Here is a 16467-nt window from a genome sequence, read left to right on the forward strand (position 1 = left end):
TTCAAGCGCAAAGTTGCTTACAATTCTTGCGGAGATCTTGGTGTTCGCCTCCGCGTCTTGCAGAAGGCAGATCTTTCCATCGGCAGTCAGTGGATGGATAAACCTTACGGTCTACATGGGATAAACCTGTAACCTCCACCGGGATGAATGGTAGGCTATTTCATATCGCTGATGTTTCATTACAATATTGTCCTGTATTTGAATGTGTTTAGAAACTTGCCAAATTGACATCTAATTTTGATTCAATTTTGGGCTATGACGCTTCTACCGGTGTTCCACTCCCGACAAATCATCGACAGACAGTCACAGGACAAGATAAAAGGGGCATTTTGTAATAAGGGATCCTGTCAATCATAATCTTTTGGATTTTCCTCCATTAATTTACCGCGCAAGATGGATGCCAGCGACGGGCTATCAGAACACCACATGAATAAGTATTCACCCATTTGAACGCCACCTTAAAAGTGGGAATAAAGAGGGGGACACGTCGAGACGGGGCTGCGGTCGGGAAAGGGAATGAAGAAGCTCTCGGCAGGTGGAGGAGCGTCACTCTGCTGTCTGCTGCTCCTGTGGGTCATCCACTCCCATCGCCTGAGAGAGGGTAAGTGCATAGCCTACATGCATGCCACGGTTACTCTACTTACTTACATGCCACGGTTACTCTACTTACTCTACTTTATTCATGCAAGGAGATGGATCATTGTCTTGATACTGCTATACTGATATCTCAGTGTATAATTATAATTACAGAATAATGTTGTTTTGCTATGTTTTATTGGTTTTTACATAAAAATTACCCTCTCTTAGGGTTGGTATTGTAGACCAATTGTATGGGTTTGTTAGGGATTATTTAAGCAGTAAAACCCGAGAAGGTGGTATATGGCCAATATACCACAGCTAAGGGCTGTTCTTTCACAAGACCCAACGCTAGTGTCTGGATTCAGCTAGTGTCTGGATTCAGCCCTTAGCCGTGGTATATTGGCCATCTTCACTCTTTGAAAAAAAGGTGGTATTTAGAACCTAAAAGGGTTCTTCGGCTGTCCCCATAGGTAGAACCCTTTGAAGAACCCTTTTTGGTTCCAGGTAGAATCTTTTTGGGTTCCATCTAGGACCCTTTCCACAGAGGGTTCTGCATGGAACCCAAAAGGTTTCTACGTGGAACCAAAAAGGGATTTCCCTTGAACCAAAAAGGGTTCTCCTATGGGGACAGCCGAAGAACCCTTTTGGAACCCTTTTTTCTAAGAGTATATCACAAACCTAGAGGTGCCAGTAAATAAGTAAATAAGTAAATAACAGTAAATAAGTCATTTTGCATCATACCTGTGGTATATTGTCTGATATACCATGGCTTTTAGCGAAATCAGCATCCAGGACCCAAACTACCCAGTTTATAATTGTTGTTAGGCTACTCAAAAGATGAATATGGGAAGCACTACTACTGTCATGTATGCTTTGGACTATCCTTGGCTATGATGTAGCCTTTTCATTTTGCTATTAGGCCTACACTATTATTCTTCATCATGTGCCTTGTGATTTCATACTGGTTTGTACTCATTCCTTGCCATTCCATGACAGTAGTAGTCTTCTGTGTTGAATTATGTATGCACTAGTGCAATTACACCTTCACTCGTCCACAGAATGGAAAGCAAAACCATGTTTCTCTCCGTTACCTCGGCAACGATTTGGAACTCCATAGTCATGTCTAACGGAGAAGGACACCAACGCTTAGGAACTTGGTTATTCACTTATTACTACTGTGTTCATTTTCTTCTCTCTTCTCACAAGGCAAATGCATACTATGTCCTCCTCAGCTCCTCGTCTCTCAAACCAACAATATTTTATCCCTATATTCATTTCTTTGACCCGAAACGATTGACAAAAGGATGCTGTGTATGAGTCTGTTACAATCCTATTGTTCATTCATTTCCTTGTTACGGGCTGTAGAAACGAACCGATCAATTGAGTTTATTCTTTCACAACCCACTCTAAAGACTTTATAGAGTATAGGCCTACATAAAGTCTGCATATAAACTATTATAATACTATATGCCATTTAGCAGATGCTTTTATCCAAAGCAATTTACAGTCATGCGTGCATACATTTTATGAATGGGTGGCCCCAGCAGTGGTCGAACACACAACATTTGCCATTGCAAGCGTGCTCTACCAACTAAACCACACAAGACCACCACATAGATCCTTCACAAATAATCTATATACTTTATTCAGACTCTATAAAGCCCTGAACTATGGAATACTATGCCCTACGATGCTGATCAAACCTGCAACTTGACCTTTTCTCTATGTAGCCCACAGTAGTTCAGTTTTGGGATAAATTACTAGAATTCTATTCTCAACCAAACAAGAAGGATCCATAGTCACAAAGATGAGGACATCCTTGGGCAGCCATGTTGATCTTTTGGAAACATTCTTTAGAATAAAGGTAGACAAACATTTTATGCCCACTGACTTCTCTTTCCTTTGATCCCAAGTCAACCACTTGCCTCTATCTCCTATGCACTTGTGGAGATCTGAAAGGATTAGATATGATATGGTAGTAGCTCCTAGCCTGGCTCACGTGGTACACAGCGAGGGAGGGCCGTGACACACTGGACAGGAGTCCGTTTGTTGGTGCAATATTCCCACAAAAAACTGTCTTGAACTTTGATTGGTTCTCAAAAAAAAATATCCTGGGGGGTTGAGACTAGAGGTCGACCGATTAATCCGAATGGCCGATTAATTAAGGCCGATTTCAAGTTATAACAATCGGTAATCAGCATTTTTGGACACCGATTATGGCCGATTACATTGCACTCCACGAGGAGACTGTGTGGTAGGCTGGCTACCTGTTATGCGACTGCAGCAAGGAGCCAAGGTAATGTGAAATTAATAATGAAAAAACAATAAATCTTAACATAATCACTAGTTAACTACACATGGTTGATGATATTACAAGTTTATCTAGCTTGTCCTGCGTTGCATATAATCGATGCGGTGCCTGTTAATTTGTCATTGAATCACAGCCTTCTTCGCCAAACGGGTTATTTAACAAGCGCATTCGTGAAAAAAAGCACTGTTGTTGCACCAATGTGTACCTAACCATAACCATCAATGCCTTTCTTAAAATCAATACACAAGTATATATTTTTAAACCTGCATATTTAGTTAATATTGTCTGCTAACATGAATTTCTTTTAACTAGGAAAATTGTGTCACTTCTCTTGCGTTCTGTGCACGCAGAGTCAGGATACATGCAGCAGTTTGGGCCGCCTGGCTCGTTGCGAACTGTGTGAAGACCATTTCTTCCTAACAAAGACTGTTATTAATTTGCCAGAATTTGACATAATTATGACATAACGTTGAAGGTTATGCAATGTAACAGCAATATTTAGACGTATGGATGCCACCCGTTAGATAAAATGTGGTTCCGTATTTCACTGAAAGAATATACGTTTTGTTTTCGAAATGATAGTTTCAGGATTTGACCATATTAATGACCTAAGGCTCGTATTTCTGTGTGTTATTATCATTAAGTCTATGATTTGATAGAGCAGTCTGCCATTCAAATAGCACTTTCATGCATTTGCCAGCAGCTCTTCGCTGTGCTTCAAGCATTGCGCTGTTTATGACTTCAAGCCTATCAACTCCCGAGATTAGGCTGGCAATACTAAAGTACCTATTAGAACATCCAATAGTCAAAGGTATATGAAATACAAATGGTATAGAGAGAAATATTCCTATAATAACTACAACCTAAAACTTCTTACCTGGGAATATTGAAGACTCATGTTAAAAGGAACCACCAGCTTTCGTATGTTCTCATGTTCTGAGCAAGGAACTTAAACGTTAGCTTTCTTACATGGCACATATTGCACTTTTACTTTCTTCTCCAACACTTAGTTTTTACATTATTTAAACCAAATTGAACGTTTCATTATTTATTTGAGACTAAATTGATTTTATTGGTGTATTAAATTAAGTTAAAATTAGTGTTCATTCAGTATTGTTGTAATTGTCATTATTACAAATATATATATAAAAATTGGCCGATTAATATCGTATCGGCTTTTTTTGGTCCTCCAATAATCGGTATTGGCGTTGAAAATTCATAATCGGTCAACCTCTAGTTGAGACCTCTCGTTGTTCGAAAATGCAACAGTTGTATTGGAAGGGGGAGGTGCTTGGGGGCTGTGTGTGGTTGTCCATGTGGTTGTTTGAATGAGAGAGACATAGAGGAGAATCAATCAGTAAAAAAGCCCAGCCCCCTTCATTATCGATGCATTATGCCAACAACATCAAGGAGCCTTTCTGGACTCCGAAGTCAGGAAGACTTAAGAGTTTGAAGTCAGCCAGTCTAAGTAGCTCCAACTTGCCCTCTGATTGACTAGAACTCTATCCATATCCAATCCTCTCAGATCATCACACGTCCATAGAGGCTAGTATAGAGGTTGATTTGATTTGGGATTAGGGCGCTCCTCCAGCATTTGAAGTCTTCTGAACTTTCCCATCAGTCAGATACCTCTTAGATAGTGTGGACATGAATTCACCTCCACTTCCCTATTGTTAGAATGTGCACAAACACTACATAACTAAAAGTATGTGGACACCTGCTCGTTAACATCTCATTCCAAAATCATGAGCATTAATATGGACCTCTGGCAGTCTCTATGGGGGTGCCGCAGGGTTCAATTCTTGGACCGACTCTCTTCTCTGTATACATCAATGAGGTCGCTCTTGCTGCTGGTGAGTCTCTGATCCACCTCTACGCAGACGACACCATTCTGTATACTTCCGGCCCTTCTTTGGACACTGTGTTAACAACCCTCCAGGCAAGCTTCAATGCCATACAACTCTCCTTCCGTGGCCTCCAATTGCTCTTAAATACAAGTAAAACTAAATGCATGCTCTTCAACCGATCGCTACCTGCACCTACCCGCCTGTCCAACATCACTACTCTGGACGGCTCTGACTTAGAATACGTGGACAACTACAAATACTTAGGTGTCTGGTTAGACTGTAAACTCTCCTTCCAGACCCATATCAAACATCTCCAATCCAAAGTTAAATCTAGAATTGGCTTCCTATTTCGCAACAAAGCATCCTTCACTCATGCTGCCAAACATACCCTTGTAAAACTGACCATCCTACCAATCCTCGACTTTGGCGATGTAATTTACAAAATAGCCTCCAATACCCTACTCAACAAATTGGATGCAGTCTATCACAGTGCAATCCGTTTTGTCACCAAAGCCCCATATACTACCCACCATTGCGACCTGTACGCTCTCGTTGGCTGGCCCTCGCTTCATACTCGTCGCCAAACCCACTGGCTCCATGTCATCTACAAGACCCTGCTAGGTAAAGTCCCCCCTTATCTCAGCTCGCTGGTCACCATAGCATCTCCCACCTGTAGCACACGCTCCAGCAGGTATATCTCTCTAGTCACCCCCAAAACCAATTCTTTCTTTGGCCGCCTCTCTTTCCAGTTCTCTGCTGCCAATGACTGGAACGAACTACAAAAATCTCTGAAACTGGAAACACTTATCTCCCTCACTAGCTTTAAGCACCAACTGTCAGAGGAGCTCACAGATTACTGCACCTGTACATAGCCCACCTATAATTTAGCCCTATCAACTACCTCTTTCCCAACTGTATTTAATTAATTTATTTATTTTGCTCCTTTGCACCCCATTATTTGTATTTCTACTTTGCACATTCTTCCATTGCAAAACTACCATTCCAGTGTTTTACTTGCTATATTGTATTTACCTTGCCACCAAGGCCTTTTTTGCCTTTACCTCCCTTCTCACCTCATTTGCTCACATTGTATATAGACTTGTTTATACTTTATTATTGACTGTATGTTTGTTTTACTCCATGTGTAACTCTGTGTTGTTGTATCTGTCGAACTGCTTTGCTTTATCTTGGCCAGGTCGCAATTGTAAATGAGAACTTGTTCTCAACTTGCCTACCTGGTTAAATAAAGGTAAAATAAATAAATAAATAAATAAAATAAATAAATATGGATTAATATGGAGATGGTCGCCCCTTTGCTGCTATAACAGCCTCCACCCTTTTGGGAAGACTTTCCTCCACATGTTGAAACATTGCTGCTGGGACATGCTTCCATTCAGCCACAAGAGCTGATGTTGGGAAATTAGGCCTGGCCTGCAGCTGTGTTCCAATTCATCCCAAAGGTGTTTGATGGGGTTGAGGTCAGGGCTCTGTGCAGGCCAAGTTCTTCCACAACAATCTCAACAAGCCATTTCTGTATGGACCTCCCTTTGTGCATTGTCATGCTGAAACAGGAAAGGGCCTTCCCCAAACTGTTGCCACAAAGTTGGAAGAATCATCTAGAATGTCATGCTGTAGCGTTAAGATTTCCCTTCGCTGGAACTAAGGGGCCTAGCCCGAACCATGAAAAAAAAATATATATATTCCTCCTCCACCAAACTTTACAGTTGGCACTATGCATTCGGGCAGGTAGCGTTTTCCTGGCATCCACCAAACCCAGATTAGTCCGTTGGACTGCCAGATTGTGAAGCGTGATTCATCCCTCCGGAGACCATATTTCCACTGCTCCAGAGTCCAATGGCAGCGAGCTTTACACCACTCCAGCTGATGCTTGGCATTGCGCATGGTGATCTTAGGCTTGTGTGCGGCTGCTCGGCCATCGAAACCCATTTCTTGAAGCTCCCGACGAACAGTTCTTGTGCTGACGTTGCTTCCAAAGGCAGTTTGGAACCCGGTAGTTAGTGTTGCAACCGAGGACAGAAAATTATTACTCGCCTCCCACCTTAGCACGTGGCAGTCCCATTCTGTGAGCTTGTGTGGTCTACCACTTCGCAGTTGAGCCGTTGTTGCTCCTAGACAACTTCACAATAACAACACTTAAGGTAGACCGGGCAGCTCTAGCAGGGCAGAAATTTGACGAACTGACTTGTTGGACCGGTGGCATCCTATGATGGTGCCACGTTGAAAGTCACTGAGCTCTTCAGAAAGGCCATTCCACTGCCAATGTTTGTCTATGGAGATTGCATGGAGGTGTGCTCGATTTTATACACCTGTCAGCAATGTATGTGGCTGAAATTTCAGAATCCACTCATTTGAAAGCGTGTCCACATACTTTTATATATACAGTATCTCAACCACACCTGACTTACACAGCTACTCAGTGCTCCTACGGCCCATCTCCAACTCCCCCGGAGGCCCCTGGAAGCCCCTAGATGCCTAACAAAGAGAATGTTAGGGAAAAATGTCATATTCACCTTATTTGTTGGATATGTAACAATTATTTACTTAACGAACAGTAAGATATTTCTGTCCTGCTAATGCTGTGTTTTATGGTCTCCACTCTAGCACCCTGCAGCTAGTCTGTGTGTTGAGGACATGGGTTCTACTAGAGAGCTTGAAGCTGACAATTGACTTGTGTTGGTGATAAAAACCTAAAAGCTAGCATTCTATAGACAAGATGTGGTGTGTGTGACACAAGATAGAGAGAGCCTGTAAGAGTTAAGAACAATGCCTCGTTGTCTCATCTTCCTGGCATCTGGGACACTAAGTAAAATACCATCCTGTGTAGATAACCAAGGTGGCTTATGGGAAGGTTAGAAGTCACTGACGAAACAATCTTGTTATCAGCTATATAAAATCTGTGCATCGTCTGTAAAGGCTAGACTCTCAGCCTAACAGTCAGTCAAGACTGGTGGGCTGACGGTCCCATTATGGCAATAATCAATCAAGATTAAATAAAGATGATTGTTTGAAGAAATGACCAAGACCGAGTCTCTCTCAGTACTGAATTTCCACGACAAGAGGTATTTGGTCTTGGGTGCCGGGCCGGTCATGAATCCTGCCACGACTGGCTGCATTGCCTCCCCTCTATAACGGCGCCATCCGTCACAGTGGCAGCGACAGGAAATCAAAGTGCAGTAGCCTGTCCGGCTCACACGATTGGGCCCCAGCCCCACACTAATGGATTGCCTGTCAAGCCTCTCTCTACCCTCGCCAGTTTATTCAACGATACATTCTGAGATTTCTGTATTTCCGGAGCCAATTCCTCCAGTTGGACCAGCAGCTCCCCTCTCTTCATTTTGTTAACCTCAGCACCTTTGTTTTGGACGTGGGTTCGAGGACAGGGTGGAGATAGAGAGATGTTCTCTGATTAATGAGGTGGAGGTAGTTGTTGTTCTGACTATATCGGCATCGTATGGTGGTGATGATGGAATGGTAAGTTTGTCACTTTAGCTGTGTGCTGTAGCCTACTATGTCCAGCCTACTAAGTCAATGTGAAGCTATCAGCTCAATGGAAAATGGTTGTAAAGTTTATAGAGAGATTTCAGTCTTCTCCGGCAGCTCAGTTCAGTGGTGACAAGTCACAGTGAGGATGATTTTGATGTAAGTAAACCACTTCTCCTGTTTTGAAGTCGTATACCTAGGGGGATGTTTATGGAAAAATGAAAATGTTTTTACAGTAAAATCAATCAAGGCCCATATTTTACAGCTCCCTGAATAGGAATTCTATTTTGCAGCAACTGTTTGCCTCCCTTGCGGTTGAGTTTGTAGTTATTTTCTACGTGGAGTGCATTGGAGTTTAAAATTCTTGATGTTATGTGGGTGGAAAGTGTAAATATTATCAGTAATTGTCCTCATCTTTTCCTTCCATAGTATTTTTTTAATAATTTTATTCCACGAGAGCCACTCCTTCCTGCATTTTAAAGGGTTAGTTTACCCAAATTACTAAATCACAAAAATGCCTCCTTACCTAAGAAAAGTAGTGTATTACAATCCACAATCTGGGCTTAGACTACTTTTCAGAAACAAGCATTGATGACCAAAAACCAAAGAGAATGAATGGCCCCAGCATGCTCTTGGGCGTTATGAGTAGGGGTAAATCCCTTTGAATTTAATCACGTTTTGACAACACTCCTTTTGATTTGAACAAAACCTTTGCCCATTGTAGACGTGCACTTAAAGTTACTTTTTGGACCTGAATGCCAAAACATTCAAGAGATAAATGTACTCAAAGTTGATTCCTTTTATCCATGTCTTCATCACTGGAAAATATAAATGTTGAGATTTATGTTATTTAAAGCTTACAAACAGGGTTGTCAAACTATCTTATAATTTCTTGAAATAAACAGATGTTTTTCATATTTGCATATGTTGTAGCTTGATCCTATTTTATCTGATGTTCTTGACTAAGATGGTTGGAGGTCTAGACATCAGAGAATGTTGACTTGAATGGGAATATCTGTTGTTTTAAAATAAACTGTCAATCCTCTATAGGAAACCTGTTGAAATCACAGAAATATAGATAATAGATAGACATTAACATTTAAGTTGACATTCAGCAATGGATGGACTGATGGCCATCTTTGTGGCAGTAATTAGAAGTTACAATTTCAATGGTGTACCAGCTAAATTGCAGGGATAGGTCCATTCTATGAATTATATTTCTATGATTGAAATGACACATTGCATTCAACAACATGTTGTGTCTCAACCGATGGTGGCAAAACACAAAAACCTCAGATGATGTACATGCTACAACACATGAGAATATGAAAAAATCAAAGCCTGCACATTTTTTTTTATAACTGCCCATACCATAACCCCACCGCCACCATGGGGAATTCTGTTCACAATGTTTACATCAGCAAGCCGCTCGACCACACAACGCCATACACGTGTTCTGCGGTTGTGAGGCTGGTTAGACCTACTGCCAAATTCTCTAAATTACGTTGGAGGCGGCTTAAGGTAGAGAAATTAACATTTAATTATTTGGCAACCACTCTGGTGGACATTCCTGCAGTCAGCATGCCAATTGCACGCTTCCTCAACACTTGAGATTTCTGTGGCATTGTGTTGTGTGATAAAACGGCACAATTAAGCGTCACATTTTATTGTCCCCAGCACAAGGTGCATCTGTGTAATGATCATGCTGTTTAATCAGCTTCTTGATATGCCTGTCAGGTGGATGGATTATCTTAGCAAAGGAGAAAGGCTCACTCACTAACTGGGATGTAAACAAATGTATTCATAACATTTGAGAGAAATAACCTTTTTGTGCAAATGGAACATTTCTGGGATCATTTATTTCAACCGTGGTAGTATGGGGTATGCAAATGGTCAACTTTGAGCACCTTTATCTCCTTAATATTCTGGCATTCAGGTCCAAAAAGTAACTTGCTGACAACTTCTTCTATGGGCAAACAGGTATGGAAAGTTTTGTTTAAAACAAAAGGGATGCTGTCAAAAAGTGATTGACTTCAAATGGATTTACCTGTAGGCTATGAGAACATGCTCTTATTTTCATTCACAAATCACCCCAAAATAAATTCAGTGACCCAGCATCAATCCAGTGACTCCCCAATATCCCAATTTTTGCCACCCATGAGTGAGAAACCTACATACCAAGTATAGGCCATATATTTGTGTTCATTTTGTATAAAATAGCAATAGTGTTGAACATAGCTGTTCAGATCCCAGTCCCAACTACTTACAGGACAATTTGTGATTTTGGTATTTGTCCAGTAGGTTTCCTCGATGAGAAAGCCCAAACAATTCCCAACTCAGCAAGTAGAGCTCTTAGGACCAACTAAAACACTCAAAGATATAGGTTATGCTACGTACTCCAAACTGTATCAGACATGCGTTGTGTCCTGTTCTGGACTATTCAGCAGGAGTGTGGGGTGTTAAGAACAGAGCAGTACGTTACTCTTTAGGTGTCCATAAGTTTGCACCTATTCTTGCAATAACTGGGGACACGGGCTGGGAACCCGGTGAGGTGAGGTGGAACGCATGTATGGCAGACTTTGGTATAGACTGTTGGATATGCCAACTGCCAGAATAGCTAGTAAAGTTTTTCAAAGAAATAGAGAATGAAACACATTTGATCCTCTATTGACCTTTCTACCATGATATACGCTTGCTCTTATTCCAGAAAGCACACCAGATATACCCTAGCATTATGTGGCTCTTGCTCAGCGCAAACGGGCTCTAACCAGAATAGAAAGAGTGGGAGGCCCCGGTGCACAACTGAGCAAGAGGACAAGTACATTTGAGTGTCTAGTTTGAGAAACAGACGACTCACCAGTCCTCAACTGGCAGCTTCATTAAATAGTACCAAAACACCAGTCTCAACGGCAACAGTGAAGAGGCCACTCCAGGATGCTGGCCTTCTAGGCAGCAAATGTACTTGTCCTCTTGCTCAGTTGTGCACCGGGGCCTCCCACTCCTCTTTCTATTCTGGTTAGAGCCAAGTTGTGCTGTTCTGTGAAGGGAGTAGTACACAGCATTGTACCAGATCTTCAGTTTCTTGGCAATTTCTCCCATGGAATAGCCTTCATTTCTCAGAACAAGAATAGACTGATGAGTTTCAGAAGAAAGTCCTTTGTTTCTGGCCATTTTGAGCCTGTAATCAAACCCACAAATGCTGATGCTCTAGATACTCAACTAGTCGAAAGAAGGCACATTTTATCGCTCCTTTAATCAGCACAACAGTTTTCAGCTGTGCTAACATAATTGCGGTTTTCTAACGATCAATTAGCCTTTTAAAATGATAAACTTGGATTAGCTAACACAAGGTGTCATTGGAAAACAGGAGTGATGGTTGCTGATAATGGGCCTGTGTAGATATTCCATAAAAAAATCAGCAGTTTCCAGCTACAATAGTCATTTAAAAAATTAACACTGTAATTCGGATCAATTTGATGTTATTTTAATTGACAAAAAAGTGCTTTTCTTTCAAAAACAAGGACATTTCTAAGTGACCCCAAACTTTTGAACGTTAGTGTAGGTGTATATATACAGTGTGTATGTATGTATATTATTTTACTGCTCTAGGGATGTAATTATTGTTTGGATAACATTATTTACTATTGATTTTTTTGTTTCACTCTATGTGATGTGTAATGCAGAGAAAGCCAGAAGAAGAATGATCATTTAATTACCATAGTGAATTGTAATGTTTGTTTGTGTCAATTAATCCCATAAGGGATGGGTTGCCAAATGGTGATTTGACACGAAAACAAAATGTCATTCATTCATAAAATTTAATTCAGTACAAAATTATAATAATATGTTTTTTTAAGTTTATAAAACAAAAAGACTATTACTAAATACCAAAGGTGAAAGTAAATGTAATGTATTGTGCACCAAAACATTTTATTGGCCTACTCCTAGAATTTCATGTAGAATCCCTATTAGTTCAATAGGAGCTCTTTGGGCATAGTTGTAAAGATTTGCCATTTTACTTTTAAAATGTATTACCTTTTATTGTGGTATAAACACGAGTCATGATGTTTTATATCTGATATAAAACATCCTACCCACACACGTTCATCCACTCACATCCACCAGCCTCCAAACAGTGATGAATGGAAATATCTGTTACACAAAACACCAAAAGGTGCAATGACGTTTGGCAATTGTCATTAGGGCAGAATGTACAATGGCAAGAAAAAGTATGTGAGCCCTTTGCAATACCTGGATTTCTGCATAAATTGGTCATCAAATTTGATCTGATCTTCAAGTCACAACAGACAAACATAGTGTGCTTACACTAATAACACTCAAATTATTGTATTTTTCTTGTCTATATTGAATACATCATTTAAACATTCACAGTGTAGGTTGGAAAAAGTATGTGAACCCCTAGGCTAATGACTTCTCCAAAATCTAATTGGAGTCAGGAGTCAATGAGACAAGATTTTAGTTTTCTAAACACAAGAAGCATTGCCTCATGTGAACCACGCCTCGAACAAAAGAGATCTCAGAAGACCTAAGATTAAGAATTGTTGACTTGTATAAAGCTGAAAAGGGTAAAAAAAAAAAAAAGAATCTCTAAAAGCTTTGATGTTCATCAGTCCATGGAAAGACAAATTGCATATAATTGGAGAAAGTTCAGCACTGTTGCTACTCACCCAAGGAGTGGCCGTCCTGCAAAGATGACTGCAAGAGCACAGTGCAGAATGCTCAATGAGGTTACGAAGAATCCTAGAGTGTCAGCTAAAGACTTACAGAAATCTATTGGAACATGCTAACATCTCTGTTGATGAGTCTATGATACGTTAAACACTAAATAAGAATGGTGTTCATGGGAGGACACCACGGCAGAAGCCACAGCTGTCCAAAAAACAGCAACATTGCTGCACATCTGAAGTTCGCAAAAGAGCACCTGGATGTTCCACAGCGCTTCTGGCAAAATATTCTGTGGACAGATTAAATTAAAGTTGACTTGTTTGGAATGAACACACAAAACTATGTGTGGAGAAAAAAAGGAACAGCACACCAACATCAAAACCTCATCCCAACTGTAAAGTATGGTGGCGGGAGCATCATGGTTGGAAGCTGCTTTGCTGCCTCAGGGCCTGGACAGCTTGCTATCATCGACGGAAAAATGAATTCCCAAGTTTATCAAGACATTTTGCAGGAGAATGTAAGGCTAACTCGAGAGCAGTTCACACCAGACAGCCTAAGAATATTGTTGAACTGAAACAGTTTTGTAAAGAGGAATGGTCCAAAATTCCTCCTAGCCGTTGTACAGGTCTGATCTGCAACTGCAGAACATGTTTGGTTGAGGTTATTGCTGCCAAAGGAGGGTCAACCAGTTATTAAATCCAAGGGTTCACATACTTTTCCCACCCTGCATTGTGAATGTTTACACAGTGTTCAAGAAAGACATGAAGACATATTCTTGTTTGTGTGTTATTAGTTTAATAAGCACACTGTATTTGTCTATTGTTGTGACTTAGATGAAGATCAGATCAAATTTTATGACCAATTTTTGCAGAAATTCAGGTAATTTCAAAGGGTTCACATACTTTTTCTTGCCACTGTATGTGTTCACTGCTGTCTGTGTGCCTCTCGGTGTCGGTCACCTGCCTTGGCAAAATTTCTGTGTTCTCCTCGAACCACATCGCATTTTGGAACCTAAACTATACCACCTGTTTTCAAGTTCATTTGCTCAGTTTTCATGCCTCTGACCTGTGGGAATGATAAATAATGGTGTAATAGACTACACTTTTCTTGATATTTTGTTTTGATTGTTGTAATAGGCTCATGTTTTACCGGTACAGCTTACCCCCACTATTTATTTTGCCGGAACACCATACTGGACCTTACCATCTTACTTTCACACCTGGTAAATAAGTATTTTACAGTAATGTCCAAAAAAACACTACAGTAAACACTACCGTATACTGCAGTAATTTCTGGCAAATAATACAGTCATATCCACAAAAATACAACAGTAAATACTACAGTATTCACTACAGTACCGGTCAAACGTTTTAGAACACCTACTCAAAGATTTTTCTTTATTTTCTACATAACACATATGTAATCATGTAGAAACCAAAAAAAGTGTTACATAAAACAAAATATTTTTTATATTTGAGATACTTCAAATATCCACCCTTTTCCTTGAGGACAGCTTTGCACACTCTTGGCATTCTCTCAATGAGCGTTACCTGCAAAGCTGTCATCAAGGCAAAGGGTGGCTATTTGAAGAATCTCAAATATGAAATATATTTTGATTTATTTAACACTTTTTTGTTTGCTACATGATTCCATATGTGTTATTTCATAGTTTTGATGTTTTCACTATTATTCTACAATGTATAAAATAGTAAAAATAAAGAAAAACCCTTAAATCTTTTGACCGGTAGTGTATATATTTGTTCTGCACAACCACTGCAGTGAATAATAGAGTATCTAAATATAGTAATACTTCTATAGTATTATATAGGTTATTTTCTTCATGTGTGCTGCCCTTCTTTATCAGGCTTTCGGAAAGGTTTGTAGTTGAATCTGTGCTTGAAATTCAATACTTAACTGAGGTATCTTACAGATGTTGTATGTATGGGGGACAGAGGAAGGCTTAGTCATTCAAAAATCATATTTTCTCACAGAGTGAGTCCGTGTAATTTATTATGTGATTTGTTAAGTCACATATTACTCATGAACTAATATAGGCTTGCCTAAAGAAAGGTTCTGAATAATTACTCAATTACTATATTTTAGTTATGAATGTTGTATTTATTAACGAGAAAAAATAGAAGGGTCTAAATACTTTTGAAAGGCACTGTATATTGTCTAAGTTACTGTATTCATCAGCTCAGAAAAAATACTTCTGGTTGTGGGTGTGTGGTTTTGATTGTCTTACTTTTACATAACATCACATATTCATCAACTCAGAAAATGCTTCTGGTTGTGGGTGTGTGGCTTCAATTGCCTCACTCAAATAACATCACTGCAACTACATTGCTGAGTCCCATGATTTCAACATAGGAATGAGAATAAGATATTGTCACACATGCAGATTAAGGTACTTAGTGCTAGTTTGAACTGCAGCCAGCCAGGTCAAAACTAAAATATATGCATTAATTAAAATATCTGAATTTAAGCCATAGTTAAAACATGTTTTTGATCCCATACCTTTTGCTTGGAGTATACAGTATTTACAGAATATTGAATTATTGAAACTTAAAAGTCATACAATAAGTTTACACAAAAATATTGCACATTTGAAATCACACTGCGCTGTGAATTTGCTTTGAGGTTTGTGTGTGTGTGCATGTGTGTGTGTGTGTGTATATGTATCCATGCATCTCTGTAAGTGGGTACGTTTGTTTGTGTGTGACTCAGTGATAAGGTCATTTTCCCGGGAAGAGCTAGTCACTCTACTCGGTAGCGGGTGCCAGCGCCTGTAGATGTCATCTGTGATGGAAACCAGAGCGTGGGCGACCCCCCCCCCCCCCCCCCCCCCCCACCATCCCTCACTCTGTGGCCCACCGTAAGTGCATTTCATAATCTGAAATAGAGGCGAGACCAAGCTTCTCCGTGCCACCGAGTGACGGAAACTCCCTGTCATATGAATTAACTTCTGCTCCTCGTGACGGAATGGGCTGCAGTGGCTTAGGGCACATTAAGAAGCCTGTAATCCTCCGCACTGTCTCCCTCCATCTCTCCCTCCATCTCTCTCTCCCTCCTCCCTCTCTCCTCTAAGCTTATCATGTGGTCCCATTCATCTGGTTGCTGTTGAATCATGGGGAGAACATTGATATCAAATGGCACAGCCGTAACCTCCAGGAGTGGGGGACTTGCTGGATGTGTGTGTGTGGAGGGGGAGGGGGGGGGGGGGGGGGGTGAGACTATTATGTGTCCAAATACTCATACTTGCATCCTAAATAGTAGGCCGTTTTAGTATGCAAAATATTTAGTTTAATAGTATGTGACATTTAGAAAATTAAGTCTACTTTATGTAGTGTTTGAGATATAAGCAGCAAGTTATTATGCACTCCTGGTTAAAATGGTATGCACGTGTTCAGTACGTTATATTGGAAATATGTATCTGATTGGATGCGCATAGTTTTATTGGCAGGCCTCATTGGTTGTTGGCCAAGGTATTCAATTGTGTTTCCTTTGAGCGGGTGCAGATGGACTCGGCCTGGAACCTGCTAT

General features: G+C 40.4%; 1 protein-coding gene across 1 annotated transcript in view; it reads left to right on the top strand.

Annotated features, from left to right (window-relative positions):
• The first annotated feature begins 297 nt into the window (after positions 1 to 297).
• LOC110491876 (chemokine-like protein TAFA-5) overlaps positions 298 to 16467 on the top strand; it is a 50711-nt gene continuing 34541 nt past the window's right edge. Inside the window, exon 1 of the mRNA XM_021565697.3 lies at positions 298 to 601. Coding sequence (XP_021421372.1) covers positions 517 to 601 — 85 coding nt within the window. The 5' untranslated portion in view covers positions 298 to 516. The remainder of the gene's footprint in view (positions 602 to 16467) is intronic.

This window comes from Oncorhynchus mykiss, chromosome 16 (assembly GCF_057628025.1).
Source record: "Oncorhynchus mykiss isolate SJ-2025 chromosome 16, ASM5762802v1, whole genome shotgun sequence".
Classification (NCBI taxonomy): domain Eukaryota; kingdom Metazoa; phylum Chordata; class Actinopteri; order Salmoniformes; family Salmonidae; genus Oncorhynchus; species Oncorhynchus mykiss.